This window comes from Nesoenas mayeri (genome assembly GCF_963082525.1).
Source record: "Nesoenas mayeri genome assembly, chromosome: 10".
NCBI classification, from domain to species: Eukaryota; Metazoa; Chordata; class Aves; order Columbiformes; family Columbidae; genus Nesoenas; species Nesoenas mayeri.
Window position 1 is genome coordinate 5,670,068 of NC_137560.1, and position 17,114 is coordinate 5,687,181.

The 17,114-nt window shown below is 41.0% G+C and overlaps 1 protein-coding gene across 1 annotated transcript in view; it reads right to left on the bottom strand.

Moving 5' to 3' along the window:
- Positions 1-1,124: 1,124 nt before the first annotated feature.
- SLC6A11 (solute carrier family 6 member 11) overlaps positions 1,125-17,114 on the bottom strand; it is a gene marked incomplete at its 5' end in the record, with an annotated part of 84,006 nt that continues 68,016 nt past the window's right edge. Inside the window, 8 exons of the mRNA XM_080350743.1 lie at positions 1,125-1,604; positions 3,548-3,718; positions 4,413-4,513; positions 4,861-4,963; positions 6,122-6,259; positions 7,590-7,702; positions 9,151-9,275; positions 14,406-14,509. Coding sequence (XP_080206869.1) covers positions 1,452-1,604; positions 3,548-3,718; positions 4,413-4,513; positions 4,861-4,963; positions 6,122-6,259; positions 7,590-7,702; positions 9,151-9,275; positions 14,406-14,509 — 1,008 coding nt within the window. The 3' untranslated portion in view covers positions 1,125-1,451. The remainder of the gene's footprint in view (positions 1,605-3,547; positions 3,719-4,412; positions 4,514-4,860; positions 4,964-6,121; positions 6,260-7,589; positions 7,703-9,150; positions 9,276-14,405; positions 14,510-17,114) is intronic.

Below are 17,114 nucleotides of genomic sequence, written 5' to 3' on the forward strand. Positions count from 1 at the left end.
ATCACCTCCCAGAACTCTTGTAGAGATTAATCTCCCCAGGAAATGGTGGATTTCCCCACATTGGACATGTTTAAGATTCAGCAGGACAGGTGCTGGGCCAGCTTTTCTAGACTGAGCTTTTGCCAAGACAGGTGGGACCAGATGATCCTTGAGGTCCCTTCCAACCTGGTGTTCTGTGATTCTGTGATGAAGGACCAATCAGTCTGGCCTTCCACTCCCATTCTGACTTCAGTGCAACCCCTGATACCACTCAGGGTAAAGCAATCAGGGCCTAATCCGAACATATCTAGAATCACCTTGAAGCTGAGAAATGCAATACAGTGCTACACACTGGCCTTACAGGGTCCTTGATTTCTTTTGAGGGGAATGAGTAGATGTGCAGACAGACAGACAGACAGACTGCAAAAAGATGAAGAGACAGAGAGGCCAAGGTGTGCGGAGCTCAAAACCTGTTCTGTTTTCCTCAGAATGTCTCTGTGTGTTTAAAGTAGCCTTGATCTCCTGTTGTACAAGCTTAGGCAAAGACATTTCACTTCAGGGGCTGGGAAGTGTCAACCAAAACCAAGGACTGGCCACCCAGACACTAAAGAGAATGAAAAAGCTTTCGGGGTCTCCTGAAGCAGTACACATCATCAGAGAGGCCATTATATTACAAACGCAGCAAAATTCATAGCGCGTAAGAAATATTCTCTATCCGATCTCCAGAAAAACAGTGACTCAGAAATGGGCGCGTTCCACCACAGTTTTAGACCTGCTGAAGCACGTGGAGGGTAGAGGGAAGGCGATGGGAGCTGCTGAGGTGCTGCTTCCTGCTGGCTTCACCAGACCTGCCCTGAAGGCCAGGCTTTGTTAGGCGCAGAGCTCAGCTTGCAGCTGCCCTGGCCTAAGCCTGGGGCAGCAGCTGCTGGCCCCGCCGGGACGGCTCCCTGCGGCTCAGGGGACGTTGGACACAGAGGAACACGCACCAACAGTTACGAGTCGTCCCCTGGCCCCTCACAATTTCTTCCAATAGAAACAAAAGGACATTCCGGTCCCCTTTATATACATACATGAAAAGCTGAAATGGTCTGAAATGCTTACAGATTAGAATGCGTATATCTATACAACATTACACCTGCCAGAAATCAAAGTAGAAAAGTTGTACAGCACATTATACAGGTCCCTCTAACTTCTAAAAAAAACATTTACTGAAATCACCATATTACAAGAAGTCATCACTAACATACCATATAATACTATTTCTTTTTCTTTTACATGATCATTACTTACACAGTAATTTAAAAAATCACTTTGAAACAAGTATACAATTTTCACTTTAAAATTAACTGGTTAATAAAATTTTGTGCAAAACAAGCCAGCCTCTATCATTAAGTGAATTCATTTATTTATTTATACAAAAAAAAAAAGGAAAATAAAAAGAAAATAAAAAGAAAAAGCAAAAGATAGTTCTTTCAGAAATGTGTCTCCTTTTCTGTAATGGTTGAAATGGTGCCATCTCCTTTCAGTTTGGCATCGTAGTCATTTATTGCTGCAACGTAGGCTCCTCCTCCAAGCTTCCCTCGCATTTTCAGATCTGAGCTCGGTGTAACCAACTTCCGGAATTTCTAGAAAATTTGAGAAAATGGAAATCATTCTGTTTTTCTTGGTCACAGACACACATTTCTTAAACAGATTGACTGTAAAAACCTCTTCTCTTGCATGTCTGCTTCTCGTTTCTCTGTTACAGATACATCCGTAAAACTGCACGACAGACCATTCATTACAGATCACACCAGACCAAAGGCTACAGAATGAAGGTGAAGACAAAGTGAATTTTCATGCTGATTTAGAGTAACATCCCCTTTTCACTGAAGAAACTCAGCACAGTGCTCTGGGTAAGGCCTGTTACATGGGAACTGTTTGTTTCCCGTGGTGTAGTCAAGGGATATAGACTGAAAAAAACCAACCAAACCAACCAACGCACCAAACACACAACAAAAGAACTCAACAAAAAACCCCACTAAAACCACCACAACAAAACCAAACAAAAACCAAACAAGAGACTGCCCAAGGGTATTAAGCTACAACCAAGAGCAAAAGAAAAATACACATGGTTAGCTGAGAACTCTCTCCTTTTTAGCAATAAGCAGATCAGTAGCAACGTTGCCGCTCACAGCCTGGGGAGCAGAGATGTTGCAGGAACTTGGCTTCCTGAGAAGCTCCCAACTGTAATTAAAAAACCTCTCTCGTTATTCATGTACAGAAGAGATAACGACCTGTCTGCAATGCTTCAGACTGCAAGGCAATGCAAAACAAGGTTCTATAAACAAAGTCTATTCACTTGCAGAGACAGGGTAAGGCTGATGCATTAAGGAAATATTTAATGTTAAGACTTGTGCAAATCTTCTTTTGACATGCTAAGAAAACTATATTATGGGCAATTCATGTTTTGTTTATATACCCCCAGTAAAGATGTCCTAGGTAGACTCCAGGCTGTATTTAATCAGCTGAATGGAGTCATTTCATTATGGAGTGCCATCAGCCAGCACAATAAGTTGCATGTTCGCTTCTCCAGTCCAGCAATCAGCACCTACTGCACCGAGTACACCCCGGGCCGTTCAGTGTCAGCCCCTGGTTCTGATGGAGGGTGATCTCGGAGGGGTGGGTGCACAGTGCCACACACATCCTCCAAAAGGGCCAGAGGACTTAATGAGCCCCAGGGCAGCCCAGGCACAGAAATTCCTACTGTCTTGTTCTTCACGTTGGCATTATCCTAGAGAATATCAGAATGGCTGAGAAAGCATGAACGGGGCTGAATAAAGTCCTTTCCATATACATACAGAGACAGAAGGAGGCAATGCTGGGATAACTTTTTCCTGACTGGTATCTAAAAAGCTCCAGATGACAGAACTCGGCTTTTCTGCAATATCAGAAATCCCAAATGACTGAATAAGATTTATATTCTTGTTCTTCCATTATAGCCATCCTCACTGTCTTGCTTTGGAGAAAAGGTCTTATATTTAATAATTTTAACTTCGGCTTAAAGCTGATATAACCTGATACCAAATGTTAGTAAACTGCACTGAGTATTTCTTTTTGCCTCTATTTCTCACTCAGACAACTGTAATCAGGAAAACTGTCCAGAAGACAAATGTGAGTGTTTGCTACCCAGCTCCTGGAAGAAAATCCTGGCAGCACAAACACTTGTTAGCAAAAGCATGGAAAGAAGGCGGCTGACCTGAGTGAATGGCTGCTACAAACCTTCTGCAGGGACTTGGCTGATATTACAGACGTTTTAAGCTACAAATTGAACAGGAACAGAGCACCTTAAAGCTATAGTATTAGTTAGTTTACACACACACACAAAAAAAAGAAATTCAGAAGAAAATAGAGAAAATTCAGATGCCCTTTTCTACCAGAGACTGATCCCAGGCTGCCACTGGGACAGGTATGTGACATGGCTTTCACTGCTTTTGGATTAAGCTGTGCTTAGTCTCATGCAGGTTAGGATACATATTCCCTTCCCATTTCTTTTTTTCAGTATTATTAATCTCACAATGTATCTTACCTCTATGAAAGTGCCTTCTGTCTTCCACAGCTTAATGCAGATCCACAAGGGGATACAGATCATGGAAGAGAGCGCCATCAACCACCCTATCCCATAGCCCCAGTCAGGGTATATATACACATTGTTGTATTTCAAAGGCTTGTATTTCACCAGGAAAAAGATGAAGATTCCCTGAAATAATCAGAGAATATCATTAGTAGTATTTGGAAAAGCAATGCCTATGTAACAAGAACATAATTGTTTAGGCAAGACCAGTCTTCCTAAAGATGGCAAGGAGAGGTAAGGTTTCAGTCTGAGAAAAAACCCACATACACTAAACAAACAAAGACCTCCAACAACCAGCAGTATCTTTTTTTTTTATGTACAGCTTAAATAACATCTCAGTATTTTCAACAGAAATGAACAATCTTGCAAGTTTAAATCCTATTTACCTCTTGATGACAATAAAACCTGCACTTTGATGGCAAACAGTACCATGAACCAGCTGTGATTAAGTAATACAAGCTGCGTTCTGTCCAACCTGTCATGATCAAAAAGGAAAGCCAGAATTTCCAAAGGTGTCTTAACCTACTGTCCGTATCTGCAGTTCCGCAGGCCAGCTCCTCAGCTGTACTGTCAGATGTTCGTTTAAGGCCCTGAGTTTATACTTTTCCTATTATTGTATATACTAAGATTTCTCATGATTCACAGAATGTTTAACAATTTTAACAGATCCTACAGAGTGGTTTTAATTAAAACATATGCTACAAATCACCGGGTGTTTTTCTCAACCATTGTGAACTATTAGCAGCAGCAAAATTCTAAAAATATGCACAGAAAACCCTCTTTATGTCTAAACCAAGTTATTTGGCTATTCTGTACTTACTGCGCAGATACCTGGAGTTAAGACCATCCAGCACCATTTAATCAACGTCAGTGGTTTGTACCCAATCATATCTTCAATGTTATCATAAAAGCGATTGCTGCCTGCCCAAAAACAAAACACCAAACCAAACAAAAAGCAGATGTAGAATGTACAGCCTTTTTTGAGAGGAAAAAAGCCTTATTAGCAGCCCTGCTTCCTCGGGCAGCTGAGGACTTCCTTGGGGAAGGAAGGGGGAGGTCAGTCCTAGCAAGGGCCAACGGGAAGAAAAATACATCAATTCCAATATTCACGTGATTTAAAATGGAAAAGAAAGGCATTCTTGACTTTTCATAAGGCATGGGAATGTGCAGGGCCCCGCTCCATAAGGGTACAAGGCTTTCATATTGCTTTTGTGCAAACGGAAAACTTGCATCAAAACTCAAAACCAGAGCAATTTTCAGCAACTCACCATAAACCCAGCCTATGCAGACACATTCAAATATGGCAACAAAAAGAAGGCACATGCCACTAGCTGCGTAAGAGTCAAATAACTGGAAGACGTACATCCCACCCTGAAAGACAAAACCAGAAAAAGGGAAAAAAAATAGTGCGTTGGCACCAGGAGGAAGATTTCATAGCAAATATGGCTTTAATTACACAGTCAATCTGTTGGTTCCCTGCCAGTCTTCCTACTGAAGTTGGTTCCTTCTTGAACAAAGAGTATTCATTTCTCCATGGTTTTTTATTGTGAAAGATTTCTTTTTGTCCATAGCGTTAAAGATCATTCCCTGTGTCAGCTCAATACTGTGAGCCCAGATGAGATGGCGGCACCACAGAAACATGTCTTGGCCCTTCATGGTTACTACATCCAGGCTTCCTCAGCAACCATTCCGCAGACATTGAATTCTCCAGCTCTTCAGACGTGAGACTTTTCTCTTTGCCTTGCTCCCCGGTACAGGGCTCTAACAGCCCAGCAAGCAGAGGAACACGGGCTGAGCACTCTGCCCATCTTCTGCCGTTTCTGAGAGGGTAACACGAAGGAGAGGAAGGCAGGTGATAGAACTGGCTCTGTAAAGCAGGCACGGAGCAGCAAACAAAACCAAGTACCAAAGGAGCGCAGAGTCTCCAGGCTGGGTACCAAACAGAGTAGTGGGAGGCGCGCTGGATCATGGACTGATGGGATGGACTGACACCCTCAGAATTTTTGGTTTAGAACATCCCAAATCAAGCACCCCGGTTTGTTTGAATTTTTTTTTCTTGTTGGTTGGTTGTTTTTCTTATTCTTAGCGAAGCAACTTCTGCTCAGAGATTGGCTCTATTGATTGACCTGGCCTGGTGATATAAAACTCAAAAATGTTTTAGTTTTCTATTTTCACTTCATCTTCTTTATTGATCTATTCTTCCAACGTGCAGTTTGCAGACTGCTCTGCCCACAGGAAGGAAGCAGAAGCCACAAGCAGTATATCTGGTTGGCTGGTGCAAAGCAGATGGAATTTCCTTGGCTACGTAACTTTGATTAAAATATTTCCTAAGCTCAACTGAAAAACTGAGGATACATTTCACATTTCAAATGTTACACAGCAGTTGGGGACAGTCTCTCAAGTACTATGGAGTCATGTTCTTAACAATGAAGTTTGTCTATAGCAAATGTTCTTGCATTTTATTTGTTATGGTTATAAACAGAAATCCATTTCATCTTTTCTGCAGTGGTACAGCAAAGCACGTCTTACCTCAGTTAACATGATCAGCCCAATGAAGTACGACACAATGGAAAGGCCGAGAATCAGCAGTTCTCTTCTGTAGCCCCTTCGGAAAACCTTTGGGTACATATCTACAACAGCGGTCACGAGGCTTTCAACACACACAAACTGGAACAAACGACAGGAAAGTACAAATCAAATGCACATCTCATCTGCTGCTGGGATTTGGATTCTGTACCAAACCCTTCAAACATGTTCTGTGTTCTCATCATACAGACTGAACGATCCCTGGGGACACCCTATAAGCAGGAGCTCAAACTGAGAGTAACGTCATTTAGGAATGAAAAAGTCCAAAGCTATGGATTTCCAGTCTACCACCATTAGTTCAATCCACTAATATTACCTCACAGTGTATTTGTCCTGTAACAGATGGATTACATAAACATTAAATCTTTCAAATGTGGCTTGAATGGGACGTAAATAACCACCAAACCATTCACAGGGCTGCAGCAGCAGCGTTTCCCTCTGCCGTCCTGCCCTGCTGGCGCTCACAGAACGCTCTGCAGGGCCACGCACCTTCAAGTGCTGCTGGATCCACTGCAGCCGGGGTTTTGAACAAGTTCTCCCTGTTTTACAGAGGAGAGAAGTTCCACAAAGCCATTACAGGCCCCAGCCAGGTACATCTGGTGAAGGAGGGAAGGAACGTTCTTACATTCTCAGAGCTCTGGAGCAAGATTTCTAAAATGGGCAATAAAATGAACACGCAAATGTTGATAATATAAAGCCTGCTTCATTGGAACAGTCCAGTGTAGAATTTAGGAATTGCTCATTTTAAAAAAGACTTAAAAAATATGTGTTAGATCAGGAAAAAGAGTGCTTATTAAAACATTAAGTTTAATGATTGGAAATGTCATGCAAAATAGGCACTGAAGAGCTTTATTGTACAGTATACAATCATAAACTTTCTGAACCAAATCATGCCGAGAGCTGAGATGCATGCCAAAAATATGTTTAATCAAACAGCTTCCACAATTTTGATGGTCACCTAAGAAGGACAACTTCTGTGCTGTCACTGTGCTGCAGAATATGACTACACATCTCTTGCTATGGTATCCTGAAGTATAAATACACCACAGGAACTTACATTATTGCTATCTGATATTCAGTTTCAAAATTCAGTGTGAAGTGCTTTAAAAGCAGACACACTGGTATTTTACAGAGCTATGAATTTTAATCACCCATATTTAAGTTCAGACTGATTTCCATGTTAAAAATGAAAGCTACAGTCAGGCCAAATCAGTGTTCAGAATAAATGACAACAGAATCTCCAGCATCACATAACTAACATTTAAAATAGGGAACTTGCATCAATGGTTTTATGCAAAGAATTACATTAGTGTTCATTCTTTTATCAGGTTGGATGGTGTTTACATCAAGGATGCAGATAAACACGTGCTGTGGAATCTGACAAAATATTTAAATAGTGTTTGTTTCATACCTGACTATCTAATCCAAGGAATATGAGCATCATGAAGAACAGGGTTGCCCACAGAGGAGAAAGAGGCATCATGGTAACAGCTTTAGGGTAAGCAATGAATGCAAGTCCTGGTCCTGAAAAAGAAGAAAAGAAAGGAAATATTTATACTTGTGTATAGGGTCCGGCTGAGATGGAGTCACCTTTCCTCGGAACAGCCCGCACGGTGCTGCCGTTCAGGTCTGTGGAAGAACAGCATTGCTAACAGCGGCGTTATGGCTGCTGCAGAACAGAGCTCGCACGGCATCGCTGCTTAAACTCGCTGTGGAGCCACCAGTTTTCTCCCTTTCTCTCTTCCAGTTCCCTTCCCCATCGCGCTGGGGTGGGCGAGTGAGTGAAGCGCAGTGCGGGTGCTCAGCTGCTGGCGAGGGCCAACGCACCACAACTCGACTGTTCTTTTACAGCAGATAAAAGGAGCTCAGTACGAGGCTGAAAACCTTGACAAACTCTACATCTCTGAGTATTTGGTGCTTAAGCTAATCACTAACAAAGACTTGCTTGGCACATCAGTGCTGCCTACGTCCTATCCAAATGTTTGAGGGTCAAGACTTCTGTTAAGACATCACTGTACTTTATGTTCACTTTCTTTGTGTAGAAGTACAGCAAGACTCACACACCTGAATAAATAATAGCGTGTGGTCCTGTTATTGCCTTATATAACTTATTAACATATTCTGGAATCTTTTTTTTCCCGAGACAGCACTGTATCTGACATTTCGTGCACAAATGCCGTCAATAGTAAGAACTGCATCTTGGAAGCCATATGTGGTGCAAGTCTACTGGTTTGTTCAAAACCTGCTCTGCATTTTTGAGTGCTGCTGCTGGCACGTAACATTCATTCATTGGCTGCGTATTTACAGAAATCTTTCAAACAGAATATTTTTGCAACAACAAGAACTTTTATACTTAATCAACCAGAGTGTGTCAGTGTATGGCCCTGGGAAAAAAACTTACTGACATCAGGAGACGGCATTAACCATCTGACACTGAGAAATCTGTATTTGGGTAGTTCACATTAAGCAAGACTTCAGAGGATTGCCCAAGATTTCTTCTAAATAGCTGATTTCTCATTACTTTAATTACTTTTTTTTTTTTTTCAGAAGGAACTTATCTCTCTCTGTGGATTTCGGTCTGTTTCATTTAAAGAAAACTGAATGCTCCAATACTCCTTTCATGTGGATATAACATCAAGGGGCATAACTGAGCGATGTATCTCTGCTAAACAATCTTCTGGATGCTCAGCTGGAGAAAGCTGGTGTTACAAGAGCCCTTTGACTTTATGAATTTCATGCTATGCACAGTAAACTAGTATTTTTCACACATAAATATATGACCATAAAAACAGTTAAGAATTGCTCTTATAGCAGTTATTCTAAAGAGTCGGGTAACAGGGTTTTTAGAGGAGTTTTTTTAAAATTATCTGAAAAACACTCAGCTTATCCATAAGACATAACACAGACTAAGCTGTCCGACAGCAACATCTGGGCATTTTTTGTTAACTCAGAAATCTGCTTTTGGATCTTACCTGATTCTGCAACTTCTGCAATGGGCACGCCTTGTTCATAAGCCATAAATCCAAGAACTGAAAAGATAGCAAAACCAGCAACAAAGCTTGTGCCACTGTTCAAGCAGCAGAGCATGATGCAGTCTCTGAAAATATAAATAAGAAACACTGCCGTTGATCTCCAGAACGTGGGTTTCTTTCATAGACCAAATGGAACCCCAAGCTGCAGGACTGGACCTTCAGTTGCTCATTAAGAGCAAACTCCCAACTGATCCTGTGCCTGAGAGCAATCAGTCGGGCACGAGCATTTGCAGGAAGATACCACCCTAATACCCTTGCTTGTGGTTTCATTCATTGAGTTGCAAACCTGTTGCTACTCACTGGTTTTCAATAGATTCTTTAAAAAAACATGTAAAAATTCTATAAGAATGGTGTTAAGAACAATTTTTCTATAGCAGTTTTAATTATGTATTCCAGAATATATGAACTTATTTGTAAACTACATAAAAACGGTAATAACTTGTTTCCTAGAAAAAATCCCTATGGTCAGATCTCAGCTAATTCTATTCCAGTTACAGTATATTTGCAATATATATCTATACAAAAATACAACTCCAGTTTGGTTTATCAAGTTTTTAAAGAGCTGTGCTACAAGCACCATACATAAGCTAAGAAGTGTGTATATGCCTAAAAAAGTGCAAAGACAGTGCAGGGACACTGATCTCTCTGACCTATGTATCCTACACATCAAACAACGACAATTACAAGGCCAAGGTGAAGAAATATTTCTTTTCCCAGACTGGAAATGCCGTAACAGTAAATCGCTTTAAAAAAAGGGAAAATACTCTTGCAGAAAGGTGAGTTTTTTCCCCAGTGAAATGCTGTTGTTCATCCTGCTTTCAGACAGCACTTGAGGCTCCACGGGTGATGCGGCAGGAATGATTTCTCTTGACAGTCTTTTAAGAGAGACAGCTCTGTACTTGAGAGAGTAATAATCTAACCTAGATATCTGAAAGTAAACGAGGATTCCAAACCACTGAAACACAAGGCAAGCCTGTAGCTCTGGCAAGCCTATACCTTAGTCTGGGTTATTCCCATCCTACTCCAGCTCTGCAGCAAATGTTTGTGCAAGCTATCCATGAGAAGAAATGACCCTGTAAAATGTAACAGGTTCTGAATCCACATCTGCAATAACAATCCCCATCTTTCTCGCAGATTTGTTGTGACTTTGTGAGAATCAGAGACAATTCATATTTTTTAAGTCCCGGCATATATTCCAGCAGAACTTCTTTGGTAATCTCTCTGGCCTATTGCTTGTTTGAGATGTTTTACAGCAAAAGAGCAATCCAAAAGAAAGCAACCAGGAGCATGGATTTCTCTGTGCTTTGCAGAGAAACAAAAGAAGGAAAAAGATCCTTATCCTATCCATTCTTCTCAGTGTATTGCAGCACTGAAGTAGCTCTGGAGAGAGCCTATCTCACCTAAAATATTGGTGAATTCAATGCTGAGAAATTAAAACTGAGATGAAACCCTGTCAATAAGAGATGTCAGAAAGATGTATTTTTAAATCCTTTGGGGAAAAAAGAATAAAAAGAAAAAAAGCGATACTATTTCGGTGGGCTGGAGCTGGCTGCTCACCAGCCTGTTTTCTGCAGATAAAGTTTATCTTAGATAATTCCCAGGCTTCAAATGCAATCCAAACAACAAGGTATTTTTTTCTAGTGAATGATGTGGCACATGGCGTTTGAGAGTTGTTGTTTCCTAACCATGAGAAAAAGGCTTGAGGTGGAAACATGTTGCTCCCTGTCACCTTCAGAGCCCCTGGCAGTTTCTGCTGCTTCCCCTGGAAGGAAGGTCCTAGGAGAGGGCCCAAGTGCTTTAGACTGGACAGTCCTAAATAACCACATCATCTGAGAGAGAACAAGAGGAGCACAGCGTTTCTCCACTCACAGGGAAGTCTCACGAACCACAGGGCCTTGGTACAAAATAGTTACAGGGTAGATATGCATTTCTCCAAGGAAATGGGCAAAAGGGAACCTAAAAGGGTTTCCATCATCTCTAGTTGGTGAGGTGCCTGTGCTTTTCACCGGACACAGCCACAGCTCCATATTTTCTTCCCTAGTTAGACACTCACAGACTGAACACAGGGTTCTCTGGGGACCTCGCAGTGTTTCCTGTCCTACTAAAAAGATAACCTCCAATTTTAATTTCCATCCTTCCTTTATCTTTGCAGGAATTCTACTAACCCCTCAAACTCCTGGGTTTTTTTTATTCCTTAGATGGAAGTGTGTAACCTGGTGTTCAGTCTTTTTCTGCCATGGGAAGGAAAACTGAGAGGGAGATCTGGACCCACTGATTGTGAAACCAATGACTTTTAAGAACACAAATGCCCAAGAACCATTGGAAGAAGAACATTAAGTTTACCTAATTTTCCATCAGTTTTCATAAGCAACCTTGGTTGGAAGGCATCAGAGCCTGACTAGAGCGCAAACTGATTTTGAATGAAAGGGAAGCTTCAAATTTTTATGAAAACTTCACCTTCTTCCAAATGAATGTCTTGCCAATCACCTGAATAATTCAAGACATGCATTCCTTATCCTCTCCTTGCCTGACAGGCAGGATACTGCTGAAAGTCCATTCTGTCTTCCTTAAGGAGCTTCTCTGTTTAGAGAGAAGAGCCCACAGAGCCTTTTGCATCCCTCCAGTTAATTCACTGCCTTTGTGGATCCCCTCAAGATCAATTCCCATTCATTTTTTCCTCTTAGACTAGAAGCTTGATAAAGGGCACATCTTCATTGCTCAAAAGTTTCACCCATTTGCTGGCAGTGACACTCATTTATCTTCTGTACCACAGCGGCAACACGGCAGCTGAGCCCTGATTTGGACATGGAACTCATCCCTGAAACTGTCCTGCTGAGGGGCCGCCTGCAGCCCCCAGGAGCATCGCCCCGGTGGGACCTGGAGACGTTCTGTAAACACAGAGCACGGCAACCAGGAACAACAGCATTTTCCTCTTCTGTCTACCATGGTTGTCCAAAGTTAATCCGTCCCCTAAGAAGTCTGAATGGATTAGGAATTCTAAGCTTACTAAAAGTTAGAGGAAACATCAGTACATCTTTCTTTTATTTATGCAGGGAAGACAACTGTCTGCTGATGGTACTGCCATTCCTTTCATCTTTTCAAAGAGTCACTTTGGAGATAAGCTGTTGTAAATCCAGGGAGGATCTGTATTAATGTATTACAATGAAAGATAAGTAATGACAATAAGAAATCATTTCCTATTCAAAGATGTGAAGTGACTTGTTTGCAATTCATTTATAAAGTAGATGAATTAGATGAGGTTGCTAATAAGAAAAAAACATGTGTAGTTTAGATTTTTCCATTTCTCATTAAAATACCTCAATGTCATTATTTTCCACTGCAACTTTCCCTTAGAAAAAGATTTTAGTAGAACAGACTGCAAAAAGAGTGGATGTAGGTGCTACAATCGGACAAGACGCTGCAGGTATTGCAAACCCATAGTTTGATTTTAGTTTTTTTAAGTACTAGTTAGAATACAAATTTAATTCTGCTTTTCCACTGCATTGCTGCTTTGTATGTCCTGCTCTGTGAACAGCCCTGTTAAACTCAGCTGCTTTCTGCAGTTAACTTTTGTCCTCCTCCTTTCCTCATGTTTCTTAAGATTGATACTTCAGGACACAATAAAATCTGCCCTATTCAGGAATTCCATGAAAACGTTTTGTTAGAGGAATTGTGAAGCGTGGATTCAGTAAAAAGTATCCTGTTGCATCATATTGCTCAAGAGCTTTAAGAGAGCCGCTGCTGTTTTTCCAAGCTATGCTGCTAGGGTCAGAGGAAAAGCAGGAAAGTTGCGTAAGCTCTCTAATCACACATCAAAAATCCTGCTTTTTGTAATGAGTTACAAAACCACAGTAAAAAATATTATTGCAGTCCTTGAGGCAGTGACAGAACAGTTACTCAATAGGATGCAACAGGAAAGGAATAAAAATAAAATTAAATTAGAGAGAAAAGGAATAGCGCCTTTGTTAAAGCATCGCTTTTGCTAATTAGGGCAAACTTTCATTACCCACAGTTCTGCAGGGCATCTCTGTTGGGGCACCTTCATCATTATTCTGAAAACGACGTCAGTCAGCACTGACGATTGTAGGAGACTTACACTACTTCATGCAGCAAAACATTTGGCATTTTGGCTGTCACAGCCAAGCAAAGAGCAACTTGCGTTGCTGTTGAGTTCCTTGTCATGTTCAGAAGGTCAAGAACCCTCCACTGCCCCCGGGCAGCTCTGCAGACGTTCGGCCTGGGGATACATTCATGTCTGTGGTTTCCAGTGTCCCAGGTCCCTCTCTGTCTGGAGCTTCTACTGTTCAGTGTTTCTCTGACAGAAGAGCAGATTGTTGCTATAACATTGAAATAAGGCAGTTTTCTAGAACTGTCTCCTGAACTCTCCCAGCAAAAGTGTAATTTAGAATTTAAGTACTTGCACTTTGGGGGTGGTGTGTTTGCTGCTCTTTTGCGTTTGGACTGTATTATTTCCTTTATAGAAAAATGAATTCTTAATTCTCTGTATGGAGATAATAATGGAGTCAATACAATCAAATTGTCATTTACTGTTTTGTATTAAAGGTTGTTGAATAGTAGGAAAACTAATTTAATAACTACCGATGCCAGAAGACAAAAGTAGTGCTCATATTCCCACCCTTGCCAGTAAAACAGAATGAGGACTTTGTGTGAGTCATATCCTTTTGACATTGATTTGGGAAAGATCAAAATCTACTGAAATCATCAGCAATTTCCTTACTGATTTCTGTGAAGATAAGCAATGAAATGCTATTTGCTTCTGCTGTGCTCATGCTAGGAGCCAGGAAACTGTGGGGAAAAGTGACGCTAAAATCACAGACCAAACTCAGATAATAATTTTTTGGTAGGGTTTTTTTTTTGAAGTAGATATATGTTCTGCAATCAAATACTGCACACACATGTGATTATACATGTATGAAATTCTGCATATAATCCATGCAATTGTGCGTACTGTGCGTATGGCTGGGCACAGGTCAGATACAATCAAAAGGGATGAAAACAGCACACAGGGTTCCTCTGAAACAATTACAGAAAACATTACAGATCTCTGTTCTGCAAAAACATATACATGTGCTTATGATTACTCATGCAAGTAGCTAAAGGAAAAGGGAAGCACTGTCTGAGTGAAGCTGAATGTGTGGATACTTAATGTAAAAATAAAGTGTGGAAGATATTACCTGTAGCAGTTATTATTATAGTTGTTGTAACTTCCCAGGGCTGTCAAGCACCCCAAGCAGATCGCGTAAGAGAAAAATATCTGAGTACCAGCATCCACCCACACCTGAAGAAGAAAAAAATATATTAAAAAAATGGAGTGGTTAAAAAAGGTCAAGAAGGAATCACCTTTATACATATATTGACTGCCAATTTGCAGAGGCAACCATACAGGGTAATAGTGTCTGGCAAACCTTTCATAAGTCACAATGTTAAAAAAATATGCTGTGTGTTAAATTCCCCTCTCCTTCGCAGTGGTACAAACAAGGAGTAACTGAGCTGGTCTTGACAGGTGCAACCTAATTTAAGTAGAAAGAGAGACAGAATTTCTGGAGAAGAACCTCACCCAGTATAAATTCTTTAATAGTTTTATTAACAATTGCAACCTAAATAGAATCACCTGCATTGATCTCATTCTCATGGGATGATTACTTACTCAAATTTTAAAATTTAGTGTGAAAAAATATTCTAAAGACAAAATATGCCACTCATAGATAATACACAAATTGAGCTGGGGAAAGAGAAGAGAGTACTTATCCAGGGAAAGGGGTTTTTAGCAATACTTAATGGCACCCATAAGCTATGAGGACACCGTTGTTCTGGTCACTGTACAATTAGCAAATAAAAGTTCTGTAGAGCTTAACAAGCTTTATAATGTCATTATGATAACATTTGTATCCTAAAGTGATACAAATACTAAATTCTACATCAGAGAAAATAAATAATAATGAAAAAAGAAAGCATGACATGACAAAGTGAGATTATTCTCCTCACAGAAATCTCAGAACGTTAATATAACATGCGCTTTTTTCACTTTAAAAATACTCCAACAAAACAGTTCATTTATTTCTACTAGCGTCTGTGTGCACTATTACTAGAGGTTAATATCCTCTTTTAACTCCTGGTTTTCACACGAGAGCAATATGAAGAGCCCACATCTACAGAGCTGCAGTTTATTTCCAGTACAATAAATTCTGACTCCTGGTTTCCTGGGATAAATGAGCTCTGTAAGTTTTTTTAAAGCAGAGCAACCGAAGTGCTTTTCAGAGAAGTAACAAAACACCGACTGATAACCAGAGGCAATAGCTGTGTAGCCATTAGCTGGAGTTTGAGACAGGAAAGAGGTCATGATTTCGTGACTAATAATAGTAATACTACTACTAATAATCAAATACTCCTAAGTATATTAAGAGGATGCGTTTGTTTTACATGTGATCAAGTGAGACCTTGGTCTCTGGAGTTGTTGAGAGTGTTTCTGTTTAGGAATTACATTAAGATCACATTTGATTTGCATCACTGGCTTAAATGGTTTCATTGCTGTCATGGTGAATAAGATACAGCTGATTACATCTCAAAGTTTCACCACTTGGTAAGGAAAGAACTGCACAGAGAAAGCCTTTTGACAGACAGGCTCTTTAACAAGATCGGAAGCACCCGAAAAGCTGTAAGTAGCACAGGTCAACTGAAAATGCAGCGTTGTCTTGGGCATCAACAAAAGCTGGGAAAGCGGAGCAGCAGCCTGAGTCACTGGTTCCTCCGTCCCTGCGGCTGCACAAGGTGCTGCTGGGCACTGCACGGTGCCCAGTGCAGCACAGCCCTGCCCCTCGGAGCACCTGCCACACAGAAACCTCAGCGTCCCTGGGACAGCAGGTCCTACTGGAAATGGGGGCAAAGATGGGTTGTACTCTGCAGGGAGATCCTCCTGAGCTGCTGGAGACGAGGAGCACAGCACAGCCTTCTGGAGGCCCTGTGGACCCAGCTGGAAACACAGATAAAATTCTGGCCGTAACTGATATTGTTTCCTTCAAAAAAACCAAGTCTCTGCTAAAGACCGTGACATCTGACAGTGACTTGACATAAAAGGTGCAAATATGTTGATAAACATGGTCTGTAAGCAAACGTTCACATATTCTATAAAAGTTTAATCAGATTGAAGAGGCCTTTGTGTTTGTTGCACTTCATTATTAATACTTCAATCTAAGGATTCCATCGAGAACTTACAGGTAACGTGTAAACAAGAAGGAGGAAGTAATTTTGTTCACTGAATGGAGTAACAGAATCAGTGTAGCTTCTTTTGGGTTGTATGCTCAGAGAACCAGAGACGTTTAATTTGCAATGATCATTAATATTTCAATTTCAGGTTTCTTGAATGGCAAAAGTATCTATAACTGATCAAGGGAGTGGCAAACGGAGAAACAAATTTAGAAATCACAGGTAGACTTTGCTGTATTTTGGCACAAGGGTGCCCTGCAGTTGGTATTGCAGAGCAGTTCTTCACATTCTTGTCCCCGCAGCCGGGGACCACTTGACACTTAGCGTCAGACTGCAGGACTCGGCCATGGTGGGAGAATTCACAGAGTACACAAATGGTTTGTTAGCCCAAGTCACACCCAGTCTCAGTCATTTATAAACTGTACCCCAAGGGAAGTTGTGCTCATTAAAACTTCTAGTGGGTACAGATGGGCTCTTGTAGATAGCACTCACAATCCAGGTGTCACCCGTCTGGCTTACAGCAACAAAAGCATTAGAGATTCTTTCTGAGCATGCTGAATTTCCAATGTCTGGCTTAGACTCAAAGTTGTAACGTTTTTCAAGTTAACAGAATGAATGAAGCACGATTCTGCAGAACAATGAAATTCTGAAGGACAGAGACAAAGCAAACGCTGCCAGCG